General features: G+C 27.2%; 1 protein-coding gene across 1 annotated transcript; it reads right to left on the minus strand.

Moving 5' to 3' along the window:
* Nucleotides 1-1,346: 1,346 nt before the first annotated feature.
* Nucleotides 1,347-4,717, minus strand: LOC105648162 (RING-H2 finger protein ATL38). Its single transcript, XM_012234470.4, has 3 exons — nt 4,066-4,717; nt 3,172-3,269; nt 1,347-2,059 (listed from the first exon to the last, which is right to left on the minus strand). The coding sequence occupies exons 1-3, from the start codon at nt 4,222-4,224 to the stop codon at nt 1,630-1,632; spliced, it is 687 nt and encodes a 228-aa protein (XP_012089860.2). The 5' UTR covers nt 4,225-4,717; the 3' UTR covers nt 1,347-1,629.
* Between the last annotated feature and the right edge of the window lie 7,560 nt (nt 4,718-12,277).

Below are 12,277 nucleotides of genomic sequence, written 5' to 3' on the forward strand. Positions count from 1 at the left end.
TATTTTTAGAAATTCAAATAACATTATTCATTTGGATGCCAAAGTCTTCCTTATTTATTTAATAATTGAATTTCAATGTTGTTAGAAATTTTATAATTTATTTAATAATACATAGTTGAGATAAAGAAAATACTTTTGACTTATTATCTGATTTTCTCAAAGTGAATAGAAATAGAGAAAAAAAACAATGGAAATTTGAAAACCTAAATTTCTGGAGCATTGGGAAAACAATCTTGAGATTTTAATTATTAATCTCATAATTATCAAAAAAATAAAAAATTTCACTATTTGAAATATAAACATTATTAATTTAGTTAATTAAAAAAATTAATTCATATAATTAATTTCAACTTAATTAATATCTAAATTAAAAGAAAATGAAATTAGCAAATAATAAAAGAAATAAAAAAGAAAAACTATGATGATGCCTCATCTAACATTTTTTAGCAAAAAACAAATGCTATGAATCGAAAAAACAAAGCTTTATAAAATAAATCATAAAAAAGTCCAAACTTTGACATTCTTAATAGATTGGGTCAATATTTTTAATTTTATCCATTACTTCTTATTTTTCTATGTCAATTATAGCTTTTGTCCAGAATCCGTTAATTTGTTGCCCAGAGTCCATTAATTTATCGCTTATTGACTTTTAATTGACCCATAAACATGTCAACTTATATCCACATGACCGTCCATCATTATTTTTAGAATCTTTAAGTTGACAATTTCCTTCAACTCCTACCAAGCTTGAAAGAATCTAGTATGACTTTCCAACTAATGAACTCGACTAGTATGACTTTCCAACTAATGAACTCGACGGTCAGTAGGTTTTTTTTGCTCCTGAATATGCATCACTTGATTGCACCCAATCGAAATTTTTTACGAAGGCTAGAATTGACAATAAAAAATAAATTCATGATATTAATTGACAAAATGAAGAGAATTGGCCAAATGTGAAAAACATCTCAAAAGTTAAGGCTTTTTTTTAATGATTAAGCCAAATAAATCCGTACTCAACACCAATAAATTTCTATTGTTAAACTCTAACATTTGTATTAGGAATAGAATAATGATACGTGAGAGGACAAAAAAGGCCAAAGGAGTGTACCTCCACTCAAAAGCAAGATCAGCCCAACCACAGTGGAATCTGAAATTTTGGCCTTTATAAGGAATCTACACATTCGCTATAATACAACAGAAACCAGAGATCTATAATATACAGCACATCACATTTCCAACCCCACTACCTCAGTTGCATCATTTCAGGAACCCATTAAAAGAAAAAGAAAAAAGATTATGCAATCCAACTGTTGATGTTGATTGGATAGTGCACATGGAAAGAAAGAGAGCAGAAAGAATTATTACCTCATTCAAACATTTTAGAAATGATTCTAGTTTTACAACCGAAACTAACTAACAAAACTGCCCACAAACCAGCTACTGTTGCAAGGCAAAGAGTAAAAATTAAATCACATATGTAATATTTACAGTGAAGAGAAATAAACTTCATGGAAATATTTCAGTACCAACCTTTTGAACTTCATAATATGAGTATTTGAACTCTGTAAATTTGAAAGTGACAATGAATGCAGGCTCCAGATTTCGGTTTTGACTTTGACGCCTGAAGATTTATGGGTTGGAGGGGCTCTCTACATGCTTGTTTCCCGAGCTTTTTATGATCTCATTACCCTCTGTTATGGAGGATAAATTTTCTCCAGCTTCGGCTTCATGGCCCTCGGACACACAATGACTCTCTTGAATGGAGTCATTGACTAGGTTATCATGGGTTCTTGACGAAAGCCCATGTGCCGTCAACAAGCAGTTGTACGAGTGGGCATCAAAGGACTCTGTGCCATACGGAGCACGAATAGCTGAGCTGAACAAGGGTTGCATCATATGCTTTTTCTCGGGAATTTCACGCAATGATATTCGACAAATAGGACAAGTGGAATGCTGCTGTAACCAAATGTCTATGCAAGTAACATGGAAGGAGTGCCCACAATAGGGGAGAATCCGCAAGTTGTCCTCACAGTGGTATTCAGCAAGGCAAACTGTGCATCTGCCACGTATGCAGTAACTCACTGCTTTATAGCAAGAATTTGAGAAATTGCAAAATAATATAAATGCAAAGCATTTCCAACAAGTTTGTTGCTAACAGAGATTTTACAATATCAATGACTTGAAGTAAGCATAGCAAATTTTAGCAGGATGCAGTTCTTTGATGAAACTTACAATAAGTAATTTCAGTCTAAATAATCTAAGGGAACTAATTCTTTATTATAATAAAATGCCAATAATTCAATCCATGTGCTAGGTACCAATCAATTTCAAAGGTGTGTTCATCATGTTCAGACAGTAATTTATAGGCACACTTCAAACCTCAAGTTTTGCTTGCAGGCTCTATTGTAATCATTACACATAATATAAACATAAATACAACAAGGACATATCTTGTTAGAGAACTCTTATGTTATCTGTTATGGTTATCCAATTTCAGATGCTTTTTGGGAAGCAGTTTTATAGGTTGTCTTTTTAATATCACGAATAAAGAAAACAAAATCAGTATAAATCCTTTCTAAGGCATTCTGAATTAGTAGACATAGCCCCAGAACAGTACAATTAATTCATATTTTCTTGCACAAGATCAATGGGATATTTGACCAAAAGAAAAGGTCAAATTCAGCTGCAATATATAGATTGCCAGTTGCCAAATACAAATGTACAATATTAAGATAACATTTCAAGTTAGAAACATCAAACAAGGGGTGCCACTTAGATGGCACAATTTTAGTGTTCTAAACACCAACCAAAAAGAACTTGACATGATAAAATTGCAACTAACCTGTAAGATGCACATGTATCCAACACCGTTACCTGGGTGTGAGCATACAAAACACTGACAACTTAAGCTAATGCTTGCTTGAAAAATGCACAATATTTCAAAAATGAAATAGTTAATATCTTTGTTGTTCAGTTAAAAACAATCCCTTATCAATAGACATCACCAAAAGAAACAAAAAGGCAAAAAGCATCAACTTGTAAGAGACATTGCAAATTTTGGGCATTTATAAGAATATCAAGAGAACCCAAATCTGTCCACAAAGTTCACAGCATATGATCCAGAGTATAAAGCATCAAACAGAAATATAAACTGGGTGAAAAAGAACATACTGTGCATCTTCTGATGCCAAGAAAAGTTCATCATTGTACTTCTTCGTTGGAAAGTTTGCAACAATTACAGGCTCAAGCCCATGTGATCCTCGTTCCAGCTGTAGCACAGATGTTGAGAACACTAGTTAAGCTTCTAATTTCAAATACATTTAAAATTTTGTTGGAAAAACGATGTTTAAGTCTGGGAAATTTCATCATTTAGCATGTTCTAGATAGCTTTATATGGCAGTTAATAATAGATTTCCAAATTTGAAACCAAATACTATATGAAACTAATAACTGAAAATAAACAAAAAATTCTACTTGGTTTGCTCTAAAAATGGAACAGAATATAATTGCTGGAATAGATTCTATCTTGCTGTTTGTTTTACAATAATTTTATATTTGAACAATAGGAATTTAATCTAGGAATCTAATTTTAGAAAATAAGAAAATAAATTTTAAGATTACTAAATTATACTTTATCTGGAAAAAATAAGGAATGGGAATCTTGGAAGATGAGATGTCTATTATCCTTCCTATTTCATTTCCAAAGCTGTTTGAGAGAATAAAATAAGAAGCATAATGACTTCAGAAAAAAAAATTCAATTAAAAGAAGTACCATAATAACTTTAGAATCAAAATCCAAGCCGAGTCTACCCAAATAATTACTCGATTCAGAATTCCACCCAAATAAACAGAAAATCGAAAATCCTAAGAACCCAATTTCAATTACCATACATAGAACTGTAAAGTGTAAGTTATGGCATACAAAAACAGTTACTTGAATATGTGTAAGTCACACGAACCCCGAAGAAAGAAAGGAGAAAATTTTAAAATTTAAAGAAAAAAAAAAAAACAGAAAAGAGAGAAAAGCAAAGTGAATTGTGCATTGAATGGGAAAGAAACGCTTACAATGCTAAGATCAGATCTGGATGTAATAGGAAATGAGCGTCTTGATGCGTTTAACTGAATCCGAGCGCAAATTAAACGGGTGCACACAAATACTATAAACATAGTACTAACAGCAAATCCTATAACAGTCATCACCAAATTTATCCCTGACCCTATCATTTTTCTCCTCTATATGTTTCCACTGCCACTGGTACTATAACTATACAAACAGTAAACATAAAAGACCCCACAAATTCAAGAACTTTGTCCAGTCCTATAATTCAATTTTTATCAACTTATATAATTACCAGGACTATAAAAAGCTTAAAACAAACAAAAATCCGTTATTCTCAAATGGGTTTTGAAGAAAAGAATATAAACAGCATTTGCATGTGCAAATTAGGTGTTTAGGTGTTTCATTTTTTAAGAAACCCATAAAGAAAACAATGCAAGAAAGAGGAAGAAAATTGTGATGTAGAGATTGAAGCTAGTGGTGATCATGGGGACGATTAGGAAAGCAGTAGCAGAGGCAAAGAGTGAAAGAAGAAGAGTAAGAGCTCATTTTGTTTGGACAGAGGAGAGAGAAATGGATGAGGAAATCTAGGGAAGGGACGGAGTGATTAAGATGCGAGATTTAAGGGTGATTAAAGGGAGTTAAATGCAGTGTTTTTGTGTTTTGAACTTTTGACTATATAGACTGATGCGAATGCCCTCACTATGAGGGATCCAAATGGGTCGTGTTTTTTAAAAATTTTTTTTTTTTTTTATAACATCCAACATTATTTTTTAATGCAAGCATTTGGTATTTAGTAATCAATAACTAAATATATTAGCAATCAAATAAATTGAATATTTTAATTATAAACTTTACAATTTTTAAGAGTTTTTTTTTTTTTAATTCATTGGAGGCCTGGGCCAAATTTGGCTTGCGAAACGGGTGAAAACAACTGTGGTTGAGAGGATTCAAACTCGAAATTCCATACTCTCCACATAAATGAGAAGATCAACCAAACTAGTACCTGGACCAAAAGAATATTGAAAGCTAAACAACAAAATAATTTTCTCTTTTGCTCACCAAATTATAAAAAACTCTCGTGACAGAGAAGTCTTGAATATGAAATCTCAAAGTTCCCATATAAATTAGACCAACATTAATTAGGATTTTTTTTTTTTTTTAAATTTGTGAATGTGTTTTCATGCTTAGAATTGAGATAGTATTTAGTTAAAATTCTTCCGATGATGTACATTTTTACATTATTATTGAATTATTTTTAAGAGTTAAGTATTGAATTTTAAATTGTTGTTCTAACCTTTATATTTACTGTATTTAATTAAAAATATTTATTTATAGACTAAATGTGAAATACTGACTAAAACAATTTATAATCACTTTGGCACTCATACTTAAATTACTAGACAATTTCTCTTTTAAATTTTACAAGGATTTATATTTCTTATATTAATTTTTTCCTTTTTGATTTATTGGAAGATAAATTATAGAAATAAAAAAAAATTATCATTGAGAGGGATGTGCATATATCAATTTTAATTAAAATATAAAACCGAGCCGATTAAATTTAATTTTTCAAATTTTCGATTCAATTTGATTAATCAATTTTATAATTTTCAATTACTTTAATTTTAATTTTTTATACAAAAAATTTGATTTCACCCAACTGAATTGAAATTTGCTAAAACTATGTTACTTGGCAGAGAAAGAGAGATGCAAAACTAACTAACTAATATATTATTTATGCTAAGTTACATCGGTTACCAAATTCAACCAATAAATATTTAATAATTCATTGAAGTTTCCACAGTTCGGTTACCAAATTAATTAAATCGAATCGAATCAAAATCAAAATATTTCAATTTGATCTCCTATTAATTATATTTTAATTTAATTTTTATAAAAAATAAAGTTCAATTTTCTATTTCATCAATTTAATTGAAATTAAACTATAGGAGAGAGATTCAAACATAGATCTATTATCAGGTTATAAAACGCACCTACCACTGAAATTTTAACTATTTCACGTTTCAATTAAGTGTTAAAATTTTTATATTTTTTTATTAATATTCTTAATAAATAAAGGAAAACCAAAGTCATTATTAAGACAATAAGCATCATTTTCTTTAGGATAAGATCACAAACCATCATTAGAAAATGAAAGTATGAGACTTTTCCTTTTTTTAAGGGAAGAATCAGTCATTTTTATATTTTTTTTCAATCCATTTTTTGCCTTTCGCTGTCTTACCTAGCAAGTGGTCAAGTGGCAGGAAGTAAGTAAAAATTTTAAATATACATATTATTGTAAATTATTACTTCATTGAAAAAAAAAATTATGATCTCTAAAAGATTTTACAAAATTTTTGTTTGAGAGACTCTAATATTTTAAACAAGTTTTTTAATAGCCTCAAAGATGCAATATGCTAATTTCTAGATATAATTACCCTTATTTTAATTATTTGATAAAAGGGTTATTTTTATTATTGTTTTGGCACATATGAAGTTATTTTCGATATTATATATAAGTCTCAGATATTTTAAATTTCACTTAAAAACATAAAGATAAACAAGATAAATCGATCATGAGCTGCTTGAAACTTAATTTTAAAAAATAAACCTTTCGATAAGCTTGATCAGTTAAGCTCGAACTCTAATTCGAGCATGTAAATGATTTTTTGTAACTATCTGAACTTGAGCTTAACTTTTCAAATCCAAATCGGTTTTGAGCTTGGTTTTTCAAACTTGAATTCGAGTAAAGTATTATTTGCTTGGTGGTTGAAGATATGAAAAGTTTTTTGACAATAGCATTTTAAACTCTCCATCTCACTTTCAAAGCAAAAAATTAAAATGGAAAATAATAGTTTGAGATATTTTGTTTACCCTTTTACTATGAATAAATCAAAATCACGAGTTGAGAAATGGCTCAAAATATCTTAATTTGTCTCTCAAGTTCCAAACATAATAATATCTCACTAGCAAAAAAGCAGATTCTCAATTTCACAATTGAATCATTTTCTTTATTTTTGGACAAGTGGCCTATGGATGGGTCAAGTTCGGATCAGATCACTTTAGGCTCATGATATTTCGTGTTTGAATAGTTCTTAGTCATATTCTTTCTTTTTTTTTTTTTTTTTAAATGGATTCTAGTTAAATTGCTTTAAATTGCAAACGGATTACTAAAAGTTTTTTTTAAGTAGCTTTTAATGTTTTAATCGGTTAAATGTAATTTTTTATAGTGTTCGATGACAAAGCATTTAAACTAACTTTAGAGGTTAAGATACCGTATTATAAAAGGTGAATTCATGTAATGTTTAGATTTTACGTTTTATGAAAAACTATTAAAATAGCTAACATCTAAACGCTACTAAAAATAGCTACAATAAATCCCTAGTCAACTCATAAAGTGATTTCAAGTTAAATTTAAATTATAATTGTAGATTTTAAATCAAGTTGGCTCATATGCTAATGTCAGTCCCAAGTGATACCATGTTTTTACAAAAAAAAAATAGATATTTTGAAAATAAAATTTCAGGAGAATATTTTTTATATTCAATTATATATATATATAGAGGATTGTCAATTAATTATAGGATTAAATTAAATTAAATCATAATCTTATATATATTATTATTATATAAAATATTCTAATACATAAAAAACATTATTAATTAAAACTTATAATTTTTTAGGTAATAAATACAACTAATCTATATGATTTTTTTTTTATTATGTTACTATGTATATAATATCACAACGCTAATATACTTAAACAAATTAATAATAAAAATTCATTTTATTACAAAACCATATATTGAAATTTATCTTCTAATTAAATTACTTGACCCATTTATGAATTGAAACTCTATTATTATTAAATATTTATTTTTTAGCTTGGAAAATATGTAACTATCTTAAGTATATTGTCAACACATTTGGGTACTTAAAATTAAAATTTTCAATACCTAATAATTAAATTTATTTGAAGTGATAACTGATAAATTACAATTTTTAATACATATATTATTCAACATTAGAAAAAAAATATTATTTATTTTTATTTTGTGGTACTAAACATCACTTTGATATAAATAAAAAGAAATATATATTAAAACCCATACCATAGATTATTTTAAGCATTGTTTTCTGTTGTATTGCACTTAAGCCCTGGTGTTAGAGGAAGGAGGAACATAGCTAGGTTCTATTTTTACAAGTCTTAGTCAGATGAGATTTGGAGATAAGATTAATTTATTTTGTTAAGACTTAAGAGTTTATATCAGAATATTAAACAACATAAAGTGCTAATGCTTGAGTTTATTTTATTGTAAAATAAAATGTGTTGGTGGTAGTTGAAAGCAAAGCAAAGCAAAGTCCACTGCCCACCCACTGCCATGAGAGTGACAAATCATCATGTCCTTATTTTTTTTAGTGAAAGAAATATTAATGTTATGTATATGTTGGATAACAACTTTTTAAATCGGTCAAAATATTACACGCTATTTTTTTTGTAATATTTAGTGTTTGAATTAACTATTAGATGTTAAGTTAATGTTTAGAATACAAATTTAGAAAGGATGAACGTTAAGTTTTTTTTTAATTCTGATTTTATGAGTTTGGAATACAAACTCTTAAAAAGGATAAAAAAAAAACAATCAATCAATCAAATTTTAAAAAAAAAAAAAAGAAATCAATCAATAATTATTTGATAGTTAAATACCTATGGTCGTATATCTTTAAAAGCTCACGAAGGCTATTTGAGTTAAAAATAAAAGAAAAAAAAAGTTATGGCACTTTGACGTAAATCAAAACGCCTCGATGACTTGTTAACGAAAGAATAAATTTATAAACATTATTATGATTTGACAACTATGTTTTTTTTAAAACACAATTATTTATTAAGCAATGTAAATTTTTTTATAATAATTTAAATTTAATTAATTTAATTTTTTCTTGTGTATAATATAATATCATAGATTATTTATATTACTAACATATGAGAAATCAATATTAGCTTCCATATTTTGTAATTGAAATTATAAATTTTTATTATTGCATTTAGTTTAAAAAACACTAAAAATATGTAATTTTGTACCAATGAATTTTTCATTATGAAGAACAGTTCTGTTACTAATGCAATATTCAAAGTGAGAAATGTATTTTCTTATCATTGTTTCATTAGGGTGTAGAAGAATTAAGGAAATAAAACACAAATCAACTAAAAAAGAATTAATTTTCAAAATAAGTTACTTAAAAGTGTAAAAGCAATAAAGTAAATAAATATTGAAAATAAAATATGTTAAATAAATAATATAATATAAAATGAGAATAAAATATCACGCAAGAAAATTTTTTCAAAACCAGGATTAATTTGACTTACTTTATGTTTTGAATTTATATTGTATTACGATATTGTTTTTTTCTTTTTTAATTTTTGTTAAAGTATATGAGTATAAAATTAATTTTATAATTGCTTTTTTTGAGAAAAAGATTTCTTTCAACGTGTTATATGGTTTGCTAGTATAATATGTTATGACATAATTTTATACATTATATATATTTCTAGTGAGTTTTATTTTCGTTTCATATTAAATAAATAAATCTTATGTATAATCCTTGATAAATAATAATAATAAATTATGTTTATTCTTTACAAAATAAATTACACAAATAATTATAACCGATCAAATTAAATTTTTATTAATAATAATATTAATTAAATATATTATATTTTTTTCATATTTAATATGTACCTTAAATAGTATAATATAACCAATCAAAATTAAATTACATTATAAAATAAAATTGAAACTTTTAAAAATATTATATTTTTATTATATTTAATATATAAATTATTTAATATGTAATATAATTCTTTAGTCTATCCAATAAAATTTAAATTTAAATAGATAGTTAATCTAACCAATAAAATATATTATCTTTATTTTTTAACCAATAAAATCAAAATTTTTTAAAAATATTATACTCTTACCATATTTAATACATACTTATATATTATATAATGTAATATCTTATTCTATCCATAAAATTTAAATTTATATAGAAAATTAATATGAGCAATTAAAATCAAATTACCTTTATTTTTAACCAATAAAATTAAAATCCTAAATAAAATTTTTATTAATTCAGCACATTTTTCGACAATCTCAATTTGCCCCATTCATTTCTCCACACACACACACACATTATGTAACTGTAGATAATACCAATGCAAGTGATTGAATATTTAAATTCCTCGTGTATTTTTCACAAAAAAAATTTTATAGTATTCTCGACTATTATTTTGATCCGTTAAACACTTTAACTTATAAAATTACATCGATTAAACACTTATTGAAAACTTAAAAGCAAGAAAAATTATTTTTCCAAAAGTTGTATTAATTACTTATCAAATCAATATTTTATATATAAAAGTTAAAAACATTAAAATTTACTGTTTTTAATATAAAAATATGTGAAATTAGTACAAAAAGTGAAGTTTTCGAGTACTACAAAGTCAATTTTATAGTTTAAGGTGTTATAAAGTTTTATTCGTCAAAGTTAATGGATTAAATGATGAATTCGTGCCAACGCAAGTTGATCCAGATGAAAGAGTTTGGTCATCTTAAAAGGTTCAAAATGCACATTTTCTTCCTTGGTCAGGGCGCGTCCCATTCCTAACAAACCCAAGAGAGTGAGTTCTATCTATTAGGGCCCAAATACAAGTTGGGCGAATCCACAATCTAAAACAGTCAAATATTTCTTCGTGGCCTCTCATTTATCAAGGTACCTCTCATTTTAGCGTTCTAAACACCAACCAAAAAGAACTTGACATGATAAAATTGGAACTAACCTGTAAGATGCACATGCATCCAACACCATTACCTGGGTGTGAGCATACGAAACACTGGCAACTTAAGCTAATGCTTGTTTGAAAAATGCACAATATTTCAAAAATGAAATAGTTACTATCTCTGTTGTTCAGTTCAAAACAATCCCTTATCAATAGACATCACCAAAAGAAACAAAAAGGCAAAAAGCATCAACTTGTAAGAGACATCGCAAATTTTGGGCATTTATAAGAATTTCAAGAGAACCCAAATCTGTCCACGAAGTTCACAGCATATGATCCAGATTATAAAGCATCAAACAGAAATATAAACTGGGTGAAAAAGAACATACTGTGCATCTTCTGATGCCAAGAAAAGTTCATCATTGTACTTCTTAGTTGGAAAGTTTGCAACAATCACAGGCTCAAGCCCATGTGATCCTCGTTCCAGCTGTAGCACAGATGTTGAGAACACTAGTTAAGCTTCTAATTTCAATACATTTAAAAATTTTTTGGAAAAACGATGTTTAAGTCTGGGAAATTTCATCATTTAGCATGTTCAAGATAGCTTTATATGGCAGTAAACAATAGAATTCCAAATTTGAAACCAAATACTATATGAAACTAATAACTGAAAATAAACGAAAAATTCTACTTGGTTTGCTCTAAAAATGGAACAGAATATAATTGCTGGAATAGATTCTATCTTGCTGTTTGTTTTACAATAATTTTATATTTGAACAATAGGAATTTAATCTAGGAATCTAATTTTAGAAAATAAGAAAATAAATTTTAAGATTACTAAATTATACTTTATCTGGAAATAATAAGGAATGGGAATCTTGGAAGATCAGATGTCTATTTTCCTTCCTATTTCATTTCCAAAGCTGTTAGAGAGAATAAAATAAGAAGCATAATGACTTCAGAAAAAAAAAAATTCAATTAAAAGAAGTACCATAATAACTTTAGAAGCAAAATCCAAGCCCAGTCTACCCAAATAATTACTCAATTCAGAATTCCACACAAATAAACAGAAAATCGAAAATCCTAAGAACCCAATTTCAATTACCATACATAGAACTGTAAAGTGTAAGTTATGGCATACAAAAACAGTTACTTGAATATGTAAGCCACACGAACCCAGGAGAAAGAAAGGAGAAAAATTTAAAATTTAAAAAAAAAAAAAACCAGAAAAGAGAGAAAAGCAAAATGAATTGAGCATTGAATGGGAAAGAAATGCTTACAATGCTAAGATCAGATCTGGAAGTAATAGGAAATGAGCGTCTTGATGCGTTTAACTGAATCCGAGCACAAATTAAACGGGTGCACACAAATACTATAAACATAGTACTAACAGCAAATCCTATAACAGTCATCACCAAATTTATCCCTGACCCTAT

Source organism: Jatropha curcas, chromosome 6, assembly GCF_041381405.1.
Source record: "Jatropha curcas cultivar XTBG-Jc1 chromosome 6, XTBG_Jcur_1.0, whole genome shotgun sequence".
In the NCBI taxonomy this organism is placed as follows: domain Eukaryota; kingdom Viridiplantae; phylum Streptophyta; class Magnoliopsida; order Malpighiales; family Euphorbiaceae; genus Jatropha; species Jatropha curcas.

Bases quoted from the DNA above. Each gene is read 5' to 3' on its own strand.
- LOC105648162 (XM_012234470.4), bottom strand. From the start codon at position 4,224: ATGATAGGGTCAGGGATAAATTTGGTGATGACTGTTATAGGATTTGCT. The intron at 3,270-4,065 runs GTAAGCGTTTCT...TCTGTGCTACAG, and splicing joins CCAGATCTGATCTTAGCATT to CTGGAACGAGGATCACATGG. The intron at 2,060-3,171 runs GTATGTTCTTTT...CATACGTGGCAG, and splicing joins TTGGCATCAGAAGATGCACA to ATGCACAGTTTGCCTTGCTG.